At 51.9% G+C, this 19,330-nt stretch overlaps 1 protein-coding gene across 1 annotated transcript in view; it reads left to right on the top strand.

Annotated features, from left to right (window-relative positions):
* Positions 1 to 259: 259 nt before the first annotated feature.
* SYT13 (synaptotagmin 13) overlaps positions 260 to 19,330 on the top strand; it is a 37,690-nt gene continuing 18,619 nt past the window's right edge. The window contains exon 1 of the mRNA XM_028516226.2: positions 260 to 537. Coding sequence (XP_028372027.1) covers positions 355 to 537 — 183 coding nt within the window. The 5' untranslated portion in view covers positions 260 to 354. The remainder of the gene's footprint in view (positions 538 to 19,330) is intronic.

Genomic DNA, 19,330 nt, shown 5'->3' with positions numbered 1-19,330 from the left:
CTCCCTGCTTTTCTCAGGCACAAGTGCCCTCAGACATAAAGCCCAAGGAAAGGCCTGAGACAATCCCCAGGCTCCAGCCGCTTGAAAGGCTCCGGCTCCTGCTGGGGTGGGGGGTCCGGTCACGTGCTGTCGGGGAGGGGTGGTCGCTGGTGCGGGGCTGAGTGCAGGCTACTCGCCGCTCGGTCCGGCCCCCTGCTCTGACGTCCTCACAGCCGCCCTCCCTCCCCACCCCTCCAGCCGCGGGAGAGCTGCTGGCGCGCCCGGAGCTCGGAGCTGCGTGGCGGCGGCGCGCGGCGGGCCGGGTCGTGGTAGGTGCTCGGCGGCAGGACGAACCCCGCGCGAGGTGCGGGCACCATGGTGCTGTCCGTGCCTGTGATCGCGCTGGGCGCCACGCTGGGCACGGCCACCAGCATCCTCGCGCTGTGCGGGGTCACCTGCCTGTGTAGGCACATGCACCCCAAGAAGGGGTTGCTGCAGCGGGACCGGGACCCCGACCCGGAGAAGGCGAGACCCGGCGTACTCCAGCCCGCCCAACAGGTGAGCGGGGCGGCGCCGCGGCCTCCCCGGGAGCGGTGGGGTCTCCCTAGCTGCGGCGGTGGGGCGACATGGGGTGAAGCCGCCGTGGTTCTGCACAGCAGCGGGGGGCGGGGGCATGGCGGCGGAGGGGCCCGGAAAAACGGGGCGGGCTGGGGGAGGGGGCTGTAATTAGGCGATGGGAGACTTTGGACAGCAGAGGAACGAGGACCGCGAGGGCTAAGGGGAGGGCGCGGGAGAAAATGGGAAAGGGGACTTGGGGAGGAATCAGGGCTGGGAGTGGAAGGAGAGGGGCTGGGAGCCGAGCCTGCGGGGCTGGGAGGAGTGAGGGAAGGCCGGGGTGGGGGTGAGAATGTGAGTCCGGCATTCCGAGGCTGACTTGGAAGGGGGCTGTGAGGAATGGGAAAGGAATTGGGAGGAAAAGGAGGGGAGACCGAATGAGAAGCTTGCAGAACTGGGGGGAGGAGGAAGAGGACAGTGAAAGGGAAGGGAAGGTGGGGGGAGGAGGGGTCATGGGCTGGTGTAGGGGAAGCACGGACAAAGCGGACCAGGGGACGTCCACAGAGAACCAGAGGGCAGGGGTACTGTAGCCGGGAGCAGCTGCACAGAGAGCGCTGGGGGCCGGCGAGGCAGGCGAATTGGGGGAGGAATGAAGATCCCGGCCCCTCCCAGCAGCCTGCAGCCCAGCCAGCCAGGGGGCTTGCGGTGGCCTCCCCAAGCTCAGCTCCGGAGATGCCCCTGGAGACGGGAGGGCTTTCAGCCTATGCATTGGCTCATCTGCAGAGGCCCTCCGGGCAGGAAATGGGTGGTGCCCCCATTGAACAGGGCAGCAAAGGGGTTGGAAGGAGCTGCCCGCAGAGGCTGTGAACTCCAGATGCATTTTCAAGGTGGGGAGAGCAAAAATGTCCTCTGGGGAACCAGAGGGGAAGAGGCTGGCTGGAGTGTCTGAGGAAGGCTGCCCACACCCCCCACCCCAAGGGCCATGACTTAAGGACTTGCCAGGGCCCCCTGGATCCCTGATAGAGGTTAGAGTCCCGGGAACAGCACTGACATGCTATGATTCCACCTTCCTGTTTCAATTATTCAAAAGCTCCGGGACCCAGTTGCGTGGGCCTGTCAGTCACTGTACAGTGGAGTAGCAGGAAATGGCTGCTGCCCTTGAGGCACTGACGACCCAAGAGAAGTGACATTGACACTGGCAGGGACAGAAGCCAGCTGGGCCCCGGGATGTGGGAACTGGCATCTTCTGGGAGTGGGAACAGAGGGCTCACTGCTGGGGTGGGGGGTAGGGGGTGGGGGGGGTTGATGTGACCTTCTCCAGAAGTTGTGACCAGCTGCCCCTCCACCTTCTGTCCAGCCCAGTGCACTTATGGGACAGCCATTCTTCTGCCTGTACAAGTGGTGACTCTTCGGGCTCTGTCCCCTCCCCTTCCCAGAGAGAACCACTGGGTTGGGGGGAAGGTGTTGGTGTGGATGATGCCCGGGATCCTTTCCAACTCTTCCTCTTATTGATAACCCACACGGTGGCCAAAAATCCGTTAAAGACAAACAGATCGTTCTTCTCCCAGATTAAAATCCTCCACAGCTTCGCACCGAGTGTGGAACGAGTCCTAGCAAAACAAACCCTTACAGGGCACCTACTGTGCACCAGGCTCTGTTCTAAGTACTTTATACTTCAGGCTTTCAGCAACTCAGTGAAGGACATAGACGTGGCTCCCAACTTAGAGATGAGGAAGCGAAGGCTCAGAGGGCAAGTGACTTCCCCAAGGTCACGCAGCTAGAGAAGTCTCGGAGCCGGGTCCTAGCCAACCCGGTCTGATTCTGGAGTCTGTGCTATTAGCATTCCAGTCCACTCCCTCAGCTTGGTCTGGCAGCCTCCTCTCCAGCCAAACCCACGCCAGTTCCTCCTTTCACTGGCAGCCTCGGCCTCCCTGGGTTTCTGATCCTTCTCGAAGACACCAGCCCCTCCCATTTTCCTCCAGCTTTTCACACAGATGGCTCCTTCTATTTATCTTTTAGGTCTCTTTCCATATAAATTTTACCATCTCAGGGAAGGCATCTCCTGCCACATGTAACAAAGCACTCCTCCCCCATTACCCTATTCCATATGTCCCTTCCAAGTTCTCTTCCAGCACTAGTGACAATGGGACGTGCTCTGTCATAGCTGCTTACTTGTATATATATTTCCAGCACCCACTCGGCACCTGGAACCCACTAGGTGCCCAGTAGGAAATCGTTGACAAATAAAGGCATCCCAGCATCCAGCACTGTGGGACCGTTGTCTGAGTGACTTCTTCACAAGCGCATGAGTACACCAGGCCTTCGAGACCCAGTGCTAGCTCAGCAGAAGCACAATAAATGTGGACATGTGAGACCCATCCATCCAGGTTCCCTCACCTGGTTCCCTCAGTGGCAGGGATTTGGGCAGCCTGGGGCTGAATCTTCAGGTGTGAATGCGGGAGGCTGAGAGTTCAGTGTCGGTTCGCCTGCCATTGTGCTCTGACAGAGTCAGCCATGACCCAGATAGAGTAAACAGAGAAAAGGCAACACACTTGGCCTTTCAAAGAAAGTAAGGGAGGTGGCCTTAGGGGTGGCAGGTGACAGCAGGGTGGTGGACACGGCACATGTTGACAAGGAGGGGAGAGTTGGGGAAGGCTCTCCGGAGATGTTCTGTGAAGAGAGGGCATGGGGGCTAGGAAGAGGGTTCCAGATTCCTGATGCCACTGAGAACTGGGGTGTCTGTACCATGCAGAGTAACAACGGCCCACGTCTCCGTAAGTCGGCGGCTGGGCTTGCCGAAAAATTTCCTGGGGTTTGCGAGCCATTCCTGGGAACCTGATTTCTGGCCCTGAATGCTTGGATGAAGTTGAAATTTGTAGTGATTTTTGGAAAGAATTGGAGGTTTTCCCAGGGTATCTTAACCCGAGGCCTGTAGACCTTCCTCCCTCCAAAGGGTCTGCAGGTAGAATTAAAAGAGCTCATGGTCTTGGACAAGAAAACTTACATCGTTATTTTCACAAAGCAGGAATATCAACCATATATCGCAGGGGTACTAACAATACCTGCGACTCTGTCCCCGAGGGAGATCGCAGACAGTCCCGCAGCTGCTACAGGCACCTTGCATTATCATTTGTGCTCCTCTCCTCTTCCAGATCACGGTCCTTGTTAGATCTCCTGCTAGACCCTATTGTCTAGCAAATGAATAAGGAGGCGCGCAATAACTATTTCACAAACTGACGTTATCAGGTGTTCCCCTGGAGTCTCATGCCTTTTATTTTCGGCTTTTTCAAACATTCGGAAGAAGCATCCACAGGCTTCTCCAGACAGGTGACAGTATCCATGGAACAAAAAAGGCCCAGAATTCTCTGCTCGGTGGGAGGTGGGAGACGCTGGAAGTCCTCGGTCATGCATCACCTTCCACGCCTTCGGCCAGCTTCAACAGTTCTTTGCTTTTCTGATTCTGGACCCTTTATTCCGCCTCCCTAGGCAGTCCTTCATGCTCACCCACGTGCAGTCTGTCGGAGACACAAGGAGTTCGGTCTCACTCTGACACCCACTCACGGTCTGGCAGGATCACCTGGGAACTCCCTCACTGCTGTCAGCCCAGCTTTTCAAGCGCGGTTGTTAGACAGGGATGTGACGGGTCAGCTTCAGCAAGGAGACAGAGCAGAGAGGAAGAACAGTGTGTGTGTGTGTGTGTGTGTGTGTGTGAGAGAGAGAGAGAGAGAGAGGGAGGGAGGGAGAGAGAGAGCGAGCATCCTCCCTTCCCTTATGAATTTGCTTGTCAGAGGCAGCCAGACGCTTTGGTTCCTTCTCCCCAACATTCCTTTTCATGCTTGCCTGCACCCACTGAATTTCTGGGTGGCTTCAGAGGAAGCTCTCCTTTTGGCTCACCTCAATCATTAAAGAGCGAGCAGGGAGAGCTGTCCTCTTTCCCCACGGCTCATTACACCAGCCTCCCATCGATTCCCAGGAGTTTGGGCCGTTTTCAGAAAGTGTTCGTGTTGGCGTCTGATATTTCTCCCAGCACGGTGCTTAACCTTGTTGTACACTTAAGTGAATCTTTCCAAATGTGCTTCAGAGGTCCCCAGGGTGACATTGGTGCTGTCACACTGAAGCCAACACGGGGTGGAAGCCTTTATTCAGGCTGCGTGCCCCCTTAGCTGTGGTGCCACGCCTCTTCTATCAGCCCGCACTGCTCTTACTGCCACACTGAAACCCCACCCTCCTTCAGCAGAGTGGAGAAGACCAGAGTGGCTTTTGCAAGAATGCTGTGTTAGTCCGTGTGGGCTGCTGAAACCAAAGACCACACACTGGGTGGCTTATAAGCACCAGAAACCAATCTCTCACAGTTCTGGAGGCCAGGAGGTGCAAGGTCGTAGCTCCTGTGGGGTCAGTACCGGGTGAGATCTTGCTCTCTGGACTTTACGCTGTAACCTCACGGGGTGGAAGGGACAATGGAGCTCTCTTGGGCTGTCTCTGTAAGGGCACTAATCCCATTCATGAGGGCCCCACCCTCAGGACCTAATCACCCCCTAAAGGCCCCGCCTCCTAATGCCATCACGTGGAGAGTAGGTTTCAACACATGAATGTTGGAGGGATGCAAACATTCAGACTGTAGCAAACACTAACGGGTTGATTCTAGGTTCTCCTGGAATAAAATAAGTGCTGAGTGTGTATTAAACAACATGCTAGGTATAGTGGGGCCTTTCCCCACCCCCAAACTGGGGAGTGTGCAGTTGCAGGGGGCAGGGAGGGGACTTCTGGGCTTTTGTTCACAAGCTCCGCCTGCTGGTGACACAGGTGTGTTTCCTTTGTGGACGAAAATCCATCCAGCTCCACATTTATGATTTGTGTACTTTCCTTGAGGGACTTGGACTTCAGTGAAATTTTTGTTACAGTTTATCATATTGTGACATCATGTTTGTGAACACTGCTTTAGTATCAACTAATCTTTTTACTACCAGGAGGACTTTTGGGCCACAATCTGGAGACATGGCCCTCCTTTTGTGGTCAGTCTCACACTGCCTCCCTGGCCTGGTCTGCTTTCTGCGGCTACTCCCGAGGCCACCTCCTCCTTGGGATGGGGCCTCAAGACCATCAGCTTGGCCCCGTCAAACCTCCTGCCTGTTCCTTTCTTCCTTAGACAGCTGGAGCGACATTCAGATCACTGGTCTGAACTCGTCCTCGTCAGAGTGAGGATGCATCGGAGCCCAGATGCTGCATTTCATTAGCTTATAATTTCATTCATTAAAGGATAATGAGCATTAAAGGTTAATGCCAGGCTCTGGGATATGGCAATGAAAAGATAGGCATGTGCTCTTTCTGATAAGTTGGGAGACAAGGAAGCCAGCAGTTGCCAGGAAGCAAGTTGCAGTGCTACCATGATGGGGGGGTGGGGGGCGGGGGAGCCCTTCCGATGGGCCTCCCACCTTCAGCCCAAAGTAGGACTTTCTCTGGCTCTGGCTGGCTGCTCTGCTGAGGTCTCCCTTGTACCTCAGTCCTCACGGGAGGCTCCATGAATTACTCACACCATTCCCAGCACCGATTTGACTCTGGGCTGCTGTAAGGTCTGACCTTCGTGGATTCTTACCCCTTAAAAGGACTCATTGCCCAGCTGATCTCCTGGCTGGTAGTCTCTTGTTCATATAAACAAATGAACAGAAAATGGATCCCATTTCCATAGAGTAATAAATAATAGTGATAGTATAGCTAACAGTGACTGAATTCTTTCTATGTGCCAGGCACTGTTCTGAGCCCTTTAACTGTACTAATTTTATCCTCATGTGCTTTAGAAACCTTTCTCAAAGCTTTGGCTTGCTTTGCTGCCTCTTACGTGCACCAGAGTTCAAGCACTGGGTGTAACCCAGGACCCTCCAGAGAGACTTATACAGTAGACATGTTTGGGCTGGTTGCTTGGCAACAAGGAAGCCAGTATGAATTTTTTATCGAGACATTAGCATGGATTATTTCAGGGAGATGAGCACGCACCTGCTGGAAACACTAGGCTCTTGGAAACACTCACAGTGAGGCCCCTGCGTCTGGGTCCATCAATCCCTTTCCAGTGGCGGGACCTGGACCTGGCACACCCCTTCCCCTCCCAAGTTTCTCCTCTGGCACAGCACGTGGGTAATCCGGGTACCAGGCTCTTCTCTTCGTGGGACTGATGGTTCACTAGCAGTTTTTGATAACTCCAGCAGAGAACATGGCTGCATCCTTGGAAATGTCTGGATTTTCAGATTCTGACCCGAGGTGCCATCCAGTACCTGTGGTGCAGGAAGCAATAGCGAGGCTGTCGGACTGTGATGGAAGACACACCTGGGAGAGAAACCAGAGGGGGGTTAAGGTAACGCCAGAAGGAAAGGAAGAAGCGAGGAGGGAGGGGAAGCAGCAGACCCAGAAGACAGAGGAAACAAGCAAAGGGCAACTGACCATCCAGGGTCTGAGACCAGCAGGAAAGGTCACAGTCAACAGACACGACCCCTGCACTGGCCACGCTATTTGACCCACGATCTCCCAATCACCCGTAACAGTGTATCCCCCGTGTCCACCGCAGTGGAACTGTGTTCACTACCTCCAGCGCTTATTTCCTGCTAACAAGCCTCAGGAAACCCTGCTTGGGGGATGGACAATAGCTTCATAGAGACAGGTTTTAAGAACTAAGGGATTCTCCGTGTTTCTGTCATCATCAACATGCAGGTTCATTCAAAGGGCCTCCATAGCCAGTTCCATAAGAAATGAAGTTTATAGATTTGCCTGGCCTGGGTGGCGCAGTTGGTTGGAATGTCATCCAAAAAAACCAAAAGGTCACAGGCTCAATTTCCCATCAGGGCATGTACCTGGGCTGTGGGTTTGGTCCCCAGTCAGGGAGCCCACAAGAGGCAACCAATCAATGCTTCTCTCACATCGATGGTTCTCTGCCTCCTCTCCCTTCTCTAAAATCAATGAGCATGTCCTTGGGCGAGGATAAAAAAAAAGAAATAGTGTTTTTAGCTCTCTAAAGGAAAACTGATGAAAAAGGTCAATATATTTCTCCCTCCCCCTTCTACCCTCAGGAATGTTTATTGGGTATGCTCATTTACAAACCTCTGGAGTAGTGGGAGCGGCCAGAGTTAGTAGAAGAGCACAGAAAATGCAACTGTGTGGTGGTGGGAAGTGACCTTGGGGGGGGGGGAGTTCTGGTGCTGTGACAGTAAGGTGGACGCCCTGGCTGGTGTGACTCCGTGGGTTGAGTGCCGGTCTGCAAACTGAAAGGTCACTGGTTCGACTCCCAGTCAGGGCACCTGCCTGTGTCATGGGCCAGGTCCCCAGTTGGGAAGGTGTGAGAGGCAACCAGTTGATGTATCTCTCATCTCTCTCAACACGTCAATATTTCTTCCTTCTCTTCCTCTCTTGCTTCCTCCTTTTGCCCTCTTTAAAAATAAATAAATAAAATCTTTTAGAAAGACAAAACAAACAACCAAAAAAACTAGATGGAACTGACCCGAGGAGGAGGTCAGGGAGGGCCTTCCTGGAGAGAGTGACAGCCGAGCCGACCGCTGGAACCAGAGGGAAAGTTAACCGGGTCCGTGGGATGGAGTGTGAGGGACTCCGGAGAGGGGAATGAGTCTGTGCAAAGGTCCTGTGGCACGACAAAGCCCAGCACTTAGGAGTGTCTCCGGAGAGGCCAGTGTGCCTGCAGAGCAGAGAGCGAGGGGAAGCTGGCGTATGGTGAGGCTGAGGAGGTGGGCAGGGACCCGTGCTAGCAGGGCGTTGTAGACCATGGACAAGTTCACGGGTCAAACGTTTATTAATGCCTATGTGACAGATATTAATACTTCAGGCACATCACAAGAAGGCAGGATTCTTAGGGAAAGATAATAATGTTGGGGAAAATAGAGGGCAACAGGAAATACCGAAGACCAGATATGAGATGGATCGGCTCCATAGAGGAAGCCCTAGACACAAGTCTGTAGGAGCTGAGTGGGGCTGTTGAGGACAGGACACTGTGGCCGTCACTCGTCCATCGGGTCACCAAGAGTCAGAGCCGGCTCACGGCACATACCATGCACACATGAGGGAGGGACACTGACCTCTGTGCTGATAATATTAAAGTTACTGCAATTTTCAAAGCCTTTTTAAAAACAGAGGTAAAACACACATAAAATTAACTATTTTAAAGTGTACAAATCAGTGACACCGAGTGCATCCACACTGCGGTGTACCCACCACCTCCATTGAGGTCTGAAACGTTTCTGTCGCCCCCGAAGACCCCTCCGTGCACACCAGGCAGGCACTCTGTCCCCCACTCCTCCCCCAGCCCCAGCTGCCGCCAATCTGTTTTCTGTCCGCTGCATTTGCCAATTCCAGACATTTCATATTATTGCAGTTATAAAATATGTAACCTTTTGCATCTGGCTTTTTTCACGTAGCATGCTTTCAAGGTTCATCCATGGTGTAGTATTAACAGTTTCTTTTTATAGCTGAATGAGACCCATTGTATGTACTGACTCCATTTTGCTTATCCACTGATGGACCCTTGGGCTGATTGGACCTGTTGGTTATCTCAGATAGTGCTGCTGTGTGTATTCCCACCCACGTATTTGTTTACCTGTTTTTAGTTCTTTCAAGCAGATGCCTGGGAGCGCACTAGCTGGGTCCCACCGTGAGTCTGCGTTTAACCCTTTGAGGGGCTGCCAGGCTGCTCGCCGCATTGGCTGCACCACGCTGCATTCCCACCCGCAGTGGGGGAGGGTTCGGTTCCTCCCCGTCCTTCCTAGAGGTGGTTGTTTTTCTTTTTCCTTTTTATGAAGCCATCCTATTGGATGTGAAATGGTATCTCACTGTGGTATTTTCTAAGCTTCTAATTTAAAAAAATACTAACTCATTTTTTAAAAATATTCATTGGCACCTGGAAAGTTTTTACCCACCATCTGCTCTCTGTGTTGACTGCCCATTACCAGGAATTCATGCGGGCCCACCTCCCTGTCCACGCGTCTCAGAAGGGGAGGGGAGGGGAGTGTGTGGCAGTCCTGGCTGCCCTGTTCTCCTAGCGGATTTGCACCTGCTGCTCCATCCTTTAAATGTGATGCGGTTTGTCACCGTCACCTTCCCCGCTTTGTTCTCCCTAAGCTTAGCTTCTGGTGAGTCCGCCCCACCCCCCGCCCCTCTGCCTCATCAGGGGACCCTACAAACCCGGTGCAATTGAGGTGATATTTACTATCCCTTCAGTATCCTTTCCTCCTGGGCTGACATTACCAGGTCAGGGAGATGCTGGGAGGAGCCCTGACCCCCCACGGTGTCCGTTCTCTGCACACGCACTGCAACCTTCTGACTAAGGCATTCCCTCCCTATGTGCTCATTAAGTGAAAGGTATTTTAATTGATTTATATTATTAAAAATTCCCAGGAGATTTTCACATGGCATTTGGGGGTGTTCAGTGATATACAGTGATATTTTAGGAAGCTGATTGGGGTTCGGGGGTGGACTTGGAGTGCATTATAGCTGTTCTCATTTAATATTAGAGTACAAGTGACTGCTCTCACTAGAGTACAAGTGACTGCTCTCACTAGCCAGGACATTTCCATGGACAGATGAGCGTCAGTTAATGAGGGGCAGTTGTATACATGAATATGAATAAGAAAAAGGGGAGGGACATCCTACGGGAATTCTGTGAAATTGAGTTTTAGTGCATCAGGCATAGGCCCTGGGGTATTTTGACATAGTTCATTGACTGCCCTGCCTTCCACTTATTAAGCCCAAGACATGCTTTTTCTCCCTAGAAAAATTGAGCTTGGCAGATGGCAAGAGGAGGAGAAACGTTGAATGACAGCAGGACTCCGTGAATGGAATGGATGGATGAATGGGGCGGGGGGGCCATTCATGGGGTGGGGGGCATTTATGGGGCCACCGCCCAGGCTCGCAGCCAGAATAAAATTCCCAAGGACAGAAACACAGGGGAGGCACCGAGCTCGCTGAAGAGTCTCTGTGCCTCTCTGTGGTGACGGCAAGGAATCGAGACAAGCTTGGAGGGGCGGCAACTACACTTCCCATCACGTCCCCTCCTGTAGAACCTGCCATCCCTTGGCTAACGCTGGAGACGGTTTAAAAACTCTTCAGCTGCAAGGCCAGTGAGCTGTTACCCGCAGACCACGTGTGACTTGGGAAAGCATTATAAACCACACAGGCTGGGACTTCCTGCTAAGAATGACCTAATGAGGGAGAGGTAGGTTATTGAGGCAGGGTAGTAAAGACTTTGCTTTTCAAATAGAACGGAGAATAATGATTTGGAGAGGGTGGCATTTGAAGAGGAAAGTAAGGGCTGGGGACAGCCATGTGGTCGGGCAACAGGAAGAGTTGGCGGAAAGAGTTGTGCGTGTGGAATAACTTCCGTGAGCTCGAAGCTCAGCTCCCCTCCCTCTCGCAGTGCGCCCCAACCACCTTCAAGTGTGTTCTCATCTCCAGCAAGTCACTGCGCACAGGAGAAAGGGCCAGGCTGTCAGAGGGACGTGCAGTGAAGGCAGGGATGACACGGCCAGAGACCAAACTCCGCAGGGAAACATCGGCACACTCTGGAGGGCTGTTTGGCACATTGGTCATGAATGCGTCATCTGATGAGCCTGTGTCTTACCACGCAAGTGGGAGGGGTCCTTTAGGTGGCAACATGACTGTCACCCTTTGCATAACAGCCTCCAAATAAAACACACCGAGACAGAGCCAAAAAGGAAAGGAATGAAGGTGAGATTCATAACCACAGCATGGTACACTTGAATTTGGTTTTGGATACCTACCAGAATTAGTTCTAGGTAATAACAATCTTGTTTTTTGGATACCCACCAGAATTAGTTCTAGGTAACAACAATCTTGTTTTTTGAGACCACTCAAAAGAGGAAATTGACTCTTAAAATAAAAATATTCATTTTATGATCAAGCTACTGAGATGCAATAGGAAGCAAATTAGACTCAGAAACCAACCCTGAATTTGAATTCAGCACCCCCCCACTTCCTAGCTGAATGATCTTGACCACTGTGAGCCCCACATTTCTCATCAATAAAACAGAGATGATCATAATAAGATTCTCTAACGTAATGCTAACGTAATGCTAATGACTACACTTTCAAAGTCACCCAGCACGCTCAGCGCCCGGCTACTAGTCAGAGTGCATTTCAGGTGCCTGTGAGTCACTTGCTTGTCTGTCCTTTGCCAAGGCGATGACTGGGCTCCGTGCTCACTGTGTTGGAAAAAGGGAGCTTGTTAGAAGTATCCTGTACGTGGGAAAGGAAAGGTTTACGTCAGTGTGGGAAGAGGACTGTAAACATTCCACTTCTTGAATATTCATTCATGCAAAACTTACTTCTTGGTCACCTACTATGTGCAAGGCACGGAGTTGGCACAAGGACACTGCGGCGACCGGGCACACAGCGTCCCTGGCTGCTGCAGCTCACATTCCAGGGGTAGAGAGGTCTTCACACAGTCGTGCAAATGCATATAAATCTACAACTATGATAGTGTGTCAGGGAGGCAAAAAAATCGTGGGCATGCACCCATTATAGGTGTATAGTTAATTCTTTGTAACATAGAAATATGCTTATATATTTTATATGTAAATATATTTTATATGAACATATATTTTATACAGATAACTCTACAAATATATTATGCACATCATAAAGCATTCACAAAATGGACCTTCTAAAACCGATATGATAAAAACAAATTGTAAAATAAAATTCTGTTACTTTCTTCCCAACCCCCAAATGGACTGCCTTGCACAGCTCTGTGGCATGTGGTTAATGGTGTTTACGAGGTCAAGGTGTTGGGGTGAGGGCTCCAGATAGTCTAGGCATGGGGCATGTGCAAAGGCCCTGTGGAAAGAAGTACCAGTTGGGAGGGCCCGAAAGAAGGTCAGAGTGGGTAGAGCTCAGAGGGTGCAGGAGAGGGTGATGAGAAGAGAGGCAGGCAGACCAGGGCGGGGCCACATGGGGCCTGGGGGCCACCAGGGAAATAAATCGACTGGCTTTGCCTGTGGGTCGGGTGTGGGCTTCAGGGACAGCGAGGAGTCAGGGGTGACACCTGAGTCGTTCACTTACCCCGTGGGATGGTGGTACCCATGAGTGGAACAAGGGAACACTTGGAAAAGGTGACGTCACAGGTTTCAAGTCACAAGTCAATAAAAGTGCACGACTGTCAGAGGCAGGACCTCGGGGTAACGGGGCCCACCCAGTGCTGCCGTTGCACCATTGGCATCGGGGAAGGACGGGAGGGAAGGGGCCTGTAGACGCTGAGAAGGTGTCATCGATGCAACGGGCCAGGGAGTGGAATCGGGAAAGGTGCAAAGTGGAGAACAAACGGGGAGAGAGCGTGGAGCGCTCCCTGGTCTAAAGGCTGTTTTCTGTGGAAGAACAGCCGTGAGGGCTCGGCCAGCCATCCATGTCCCTGGGTGCCCCGAGGACAATGCGCCCACCAGGGGCAAATGCAGGAACCATCTTTTAGTTCTCTCATGAGGCAGGCAGTGGTCGGGGCGAAGGCGAAGTGTTAGAGCGAAGAATTAAGTGATGGACTTAAAGTTGGTGTAAAGCTGGTAAAGCTCACTTAAAGCTGGTAAAGTCAGGGGTCATGTGCCCCATAGTGTTTCTGGAATTCCTTATTTTGGGAAACATGGGACTCTGAAGTAGGAGCTCCTTGGACCCGTAACCTCTGATGCCCACGGGAGGCCCAGGTAGGGCGCTCGCTGCGAGCCCCGCTGTCCCCTTGGCTTAGCGTCTGGAAAGTGGGGTGGATGCCACCCGTGCGTTTTCAGTCCCTGGGCCGCGGCCTGAAATCCAGGCCATGTCCACCACCCACAGACTGTACCCAGTGGAGGCACCTCAGGGCCCTTGGCCTCCGAGGGAGCAGGGAACCAGGGGTGACTCTGGATGCTGCCACCGCTGGAAAGAAACCATCCACTGTGACTCCTAGAGGTGGCCTTTGGGAGGCGGCACTAGTTGCAGCAGTCTATGACATGGTTATTGGATTACCACGTCGTTTGAATGATTAAGTTGTCATCGGAACAACTACTGTCGCATGATGTGACTTCACGTGCTAGGTGAGTGGAGGAGACGGAGCACCTGGGTTGTGGGTTCCAGTTTCTATGTGCGTCTGGCTCACTGTGTGTCATTGTCATCACTGAGTTGTTGTGGGGACTAAATCAGTCCAGGTAGGGCGGTGTCTTCCCATCCAGAACTACCCTCTACGTCCTCCTCCCCTCCCCAGACACCCACCCAAACCTACCCCCATTGGGGGTATGGAGAGGGCCCAGCTACTCCTGGCCCCCTGCTACTCTCCATTCCTGCTGTTTTACTTAACCCTCTGCTTCATGAAACTTCCCACAGCCACCCACTTTGAAGGTGCCACCTGCTCCTCCAAAGCCCGTATTGATAGGACAGTCAACGTTAGCTTATTATAAACCCTTCCCTATTAATCATAGAGGGACACTCCGTGCGTCAGAGAGAGTATGTACACATTGGCAAAGGTCAGGGCCAACGATAATAAAGCTCACTGTTTGCACAAGGTTTGATGGTTTTAAAACTGCTACTGTCTTCCCAGGTTTGATCCAGCCTCGGGCAGGGGGCTCGGAACATCTTGTAGCTTTTGATACACACTTGCCAAGCACACACACATCCTGATTAGAAGGTTCAATTATTGTTCTCATTTCAAAAAAGCTTGAAATGAGCTGAGGAAAAATATTTAACATTTATAGTAACTTGGAACCAAATATTCTGATATCACTGACCTTCTGTGATCACATTGCATTTTTATGACATTTGTACACTGTTGAAATGTTGACTCACGGGATGCAGAAGGGAAACCCAATAGGTTTGCATCCCGTTTAGAAGAAGGAACAGTTACATCTACAGGTGGTGCCCACCGGCTTTGAGTCTGCCAGAATGACAGTTGGGAGGAGAGTGTTAGAAGCAGCCCCTTAAGGGCCGTCCCTTGAAATCTCCTTGCTGACCGCTCACGAAAGTCACATGGAAGACCCAGTCTGTTGTCGAGCCATTGCTGTAGCGGTAGACACACAGTGACACTCAGGGATTGTGCTTTATTGCAAACGGAGACCTGAGAAGTGACAATGAAAGTACTTTTTTTTTTTTTTTTGACGTAGCTCTCTCTTATTCCTCCTTTTCCCTACTCACTGCTCCACCCCTAAGACTCAAATCTTCCTCGGAGCATTTCCCCTTTTCATCTCGAAAGACCTTTCCTGGCCTGGCTCCTCACTTCCTCCTGCCTGGATTACTCCCAGCACGTCTCTGGCTGGTCTTCCACCTCTGCTTCCCTCCGCTCCCGTCCCCCCAGTCCCTCCTGCATGCACCTGCCAGTCGGAACTGCTGAAAACACTGTTCTGCTCGTGTCATTCTCCTGTTCACGAACTGTCAAGTTTTTCTTGAAAGGCGGGATTCAGAATTGTTTGCTGCGCATTTGAGGCCATCTGTGGCCTGGCCTCACCATTCCTTTGCAAATTCATTTCTCCAAACTCTCCAGCCCTTCTCTTCAACTGGTTTGCCGGACGCACGATGCCCCGAGTGCAACCCCTGTACCCACGCTGCTGTCATTCTCTCCATTTCAGGTACCTGCTGCTCTCCTATCCATAGTCGTCTTTGAATGTCGGGCTGAACCTCCTCCTCCAGGAAGCCTGCTCTGATCTCATTGATGATGAAGGGCTCCTTCTTAAGTCTTCCGTAGCACACAGTGCAGACATTTGGCCTTTTAAGACTACCTTCTATGCTTATTTATTTTTTATCAGTATGCATCAGGAAGAGCATTGCTTATTAATTCTTATTAATTGGTAGTGGCTTCCTGGAGCCCTAAGCTGGACAGGCTCTCTCAGAGCACAGCAGGAAAGAATGCATTAATTGATTAGTCGTGTCTGGACACAGGGTAGGAAAGTTGTAGCATAAGCACTTCGTATTTCTGGGTGATGGGACGATGCCCGTCACTGACGGTAAACTTTCTGAGGGCAGGGCCTTAGTTATATGTCCTCCGTGGTCTGTAGGGTGATGGATACATAGCTACCAACAAGTGTGTGCTGATTTCTGAGGGTTTGCTTAATTGGAGGATTTTTGTTTGAAACCAAGATATAAGAAGAAATGGAATAAAATAGTCATTGTCCTGTTTTTAAGTCACACTTTTCCACATGGCTGTTTTTTTAAACTGCCAGGTTAGAAAAGTATATGCTTTCCAAGTGTCTGCACGTAAGGGAATGTCGCCTTTGTTGACAGTTTCATCAATTAGCCAAGCATCATAGAGTCAGAAAACCTATAGGTGCTCTGGAAGGGGATCCTGAATTCAATGTCAAGGAAACTGGCATATAACCAGATAGTTCAGCCTTTAGTACCAAAATGACTTTTCTACGTGATGCACACAGCCCCCACAAATGAGGAACTGAGAAAACAGGTTTGAAGTATTCAGACGGACACTGTTGGTTAAGACAGAGATTGATATTAAACATGTGTGTTTTAATATTGGCAGAGCTATTGAAGATGCAGGGCTGAGGTCTCCCTCAGCTATATGGTTTCAATTTAACAGAAAGATGTGTACGGCCCGAATAAACCAGCCCAGCGGGGTCAGGGGAGCAAGCGGGAAACGTGGACATTAAAGTCTGCCTGGGAGGCCTTGCTCGGAGTCCAGCCCACAGCCAACAGCCCTGCTACGGCGGCTGGAGACGGGAGAATAAGGGTGGGGCGGATGGCGTGGGAGGGCTGTGCCTGAGCCCCAGGTTGCTCTTCAAAGGGGTTCCTGTGACCTTTATAAAAATTCCAGCTTTGAAACGCGCTCATGACGAGCGTGAATGAGGTTACAACATCATGTTGACGTCTTGCTCGTGTCACAAAGGAAACACACTTTCTGCACAAAGAAGGTCAGGCCCAGATTCCGAACGGAGAGCAGTAACAAAGCCGATGCCCAAACATCCAGGCAGCTCATTAAAAAGACCCAGACAGCTGGATAGGGTAAGAATGGAGTCATCAATCTAAGGACACAATGACCCGACAGTTCCATTTTCACCTGCTCACGGCTGGTTCCCAGAGACGACGCCCCCAGGGAACCGAGTGTGTGCTGAGCGGCACTGGCTTTGCCGTGAACTCGGTTTCCGAGCCCAGAGCTGCCGTGCGTTAGCTGTGAGACCTTGGATGAGTCTCAGACTTTCTGAAGGTGCTCTAGAGAGGCTCTGGAAGGAGATCCTGAATTCAATGTCAAGGAAACTGGCACATGGCCAGGTATTTCAGCCTTTAGTACCAAAATGACTTTTCTGCATGATACACATGGCCCCCACAAATGAGGAAATGAGAAAACATGTTTAAAGTATTCAGTGAACACTGTTGGTTAAGACAGAGATCAATAGTAAACACTGAGCCTTAATTTCCTCCTTGTAAAGAAAACAATGAGGTTATTTTTATTTATTTGCCTGACCAAAAGATGGAGCTTCTGAATCGTCCTTAAAATCTCCTTGCCCAACACGCACCCCACCCTACTACACCCTCCCCAGGCAAAGTTCAGGGTGTTTCCGCCCACTCTGTCTTACATTCCGCTGGTCTCCACCGTTGTGGTTGTTACGTTAAACCCCCCCGCTGCCCACTCCTCCCCACCCATATAGTGCGTGAGGACCAGTGACCACTCTCCGGGCCTCCGTCACAGACAAGGTTCTCAGCGTTGAACGATGGCTGAAGGGGTGAATGAATGGACACTGGGGTAGGAGGGTGCAGGTGGGACATCGTCCCCCAGCCCCGGCAGGCTTTCCCTTACATCCACCCAGGACCTTAGAGAGATGACAGGTTGGTGAAGTTTTGCTTCCTGGGTCTCACGCAGGCAGGGAAGTGCGTGGACAAGCTGGAGAGCCCATGGGCCCCACAGTGCCGTGCCTGGGTTCAAATCCCAGCTCCGCCCAGTGAGCTGTGCGACTTCATGCTTACATCCTTTGTGCCTCAGTGTTCTCTATGAAGTGGGATAGCAACAGCCCCTCCCTCAGGAGGCTGTGAGTTTAAATGGAGCCCTGTGGGCAAGAGGGTTACACCTGTATCCAACACATGATTATTAATGCTAGACAGGATTTTTTCATGCAAATTTCAGGCTAAAAAAATCTTTCCTGGCCCTCAGATTCCTAGTGGATACAACTGTTCCTTCCATCCACCCTATTCCCACCTGTCTCTGTCCTGATAGCACTTCTCTCTGAAATTCCCTTTTTGAATGTACTAGTTTTTTGCTCCCTACTCCTCTGGCCGTGCTCGCTCCATGAGGAAAATGACTGGACAGTGTCATTTCCGTGGGTGACCAGCATCTTAGAGGTTTAATAAATGAGGGGCAGAGGATCAGAGGAACGACTACCGACAGAGGAAGGGTTTGCTCTGGGCCCGGCTGTGATTCCCAGCGGTGTCTCCTTCCTGCCTGGTTGGGAGAGGCGCTCGTACCCGACTGGCAGCAGGGCTAACCCACCAACAAGCACCGACTGGGGGGCCGGAGTGTGGTGGGTCAACCAGAAGTCAGGCCTTTTAGGTTTTAAAATAACTACAGAGGGGAAAGAGACCAGCAGGAGGCGAGTCCCCAGGGAAGGGGATTTGAGAAGGGATTGTGACACAGATTTGTAATAACAGAAAAGGAGGTGTTGGGAGGGATAACAAAAGATGATGTGGTGGCTGTGTTGCCATGGAGACACTGCTTGGCACCTGGACCTGAAGATAAGCTGCCTCTTCAGAGTGAATTTCAACTTTGCAGCTTGAAATAGGCTCTACCCCGGGTCCCGACCCTGTGGATGGGCAGATAAGCCGCCAAGAAGTAGAGAGGGTGGTCCCGGCAGCTCCCCGGAGCTGGGGATCTACCAGGCAGATGTCTGTAGGGAGCTGGGAGAGGGGGCAGGGCTGAGAGATGGGCAGGTTGTGTGTGTGAGCAGCTCACCACGCAAGGGGACATTTCCATGTCTGCCCCACCTGTATTTCTGGGGCCTCCCGACACCGGGCATTCCGACGTGAGCCTCAGAGAGCGCCCACATCACGGTGCCCCTGGGGAGCTCCTTAGACATGCAGGTTCCTCGGGCTCCACCTAAGACCTCTGACTTGAGCCCCTTGGGGTGCTGCTCTGGGAATCTGAATTTTACATTTCCCCAGGTGAAACTTATGACATCAAATGTGGGAACCAGTGCTTCTAAGCCTGTTCCAATGTCTGAAGGGCCCACAGGGGCAAGGTAAGGGGTGGTGGGCCAGGCGGTGGCCCAGGCACCTGTCTAAGTGGTGCCAAAACGTGGGGAGCGGGACAGTATGACTAGAAGTGTGAGGAGGTGGGTAAAGGGGCTAGAGGTGCAGCAGAGTAGGTCAATGTAGGGCTGTGGAGTGAGTCTGCCCAGGTTCGAATCCAGCCTCTACTGTTCACAAGCCGGCCATGGGTCCTCCTCGGAACTGTGGGGTAGATCACAGTAGCACTTCCTGACGGGGTTATCGTGAGGATTCAGTGAGTGTGTATTTGAGCAGTGCAGGGCACAGGTGGGCGGAACCCCAAGGGAGAAGAGGCTGGGACTCCAAGTTAGAGAAAACCCACCAGACTATTTTCAGACTGTGAGAAGTCAACTTTTACTGTGTTTAGGCACTGAGAGTTGGGGGCTGTGTGTTGCACAGCGTTGGCCTTCCCTGCTAACACAAGGCTGCTAGCAAGGGGTCTGCTGGCTGTGAGGATTCAAGCAGCGCTCGAGGGTGCTCTGCAGAGGGCCAGGGCGGACGGAATCAAGTCGTCAGGTTGGTTAAGAGTTTCTACAGCTGCGCACCAAGTTCTCTCTGGAAGAGTTATCTACGTGGT

This window comes from Phyllostomus discolor, chromosome 6, assembly GCF_004126475.2.
Source record: "Phyllostomus discolor isolate MPI-MPIP mPhyDis1 chromosome 6, mPhyDis1.pri.v3, whole genome shotgun sequence".
NCBI lineage: Eukaryota > Metazoa > Chordata > Mammalia > Chiroptera > Phyllostomidae > Phyllostomus > Phyllostomus discolor.
The sequence above is the reverse complement of the archived record's forward strand: the minus strand, read 5'-3'. Positions and strand labels throughout refer to the sequence as shown.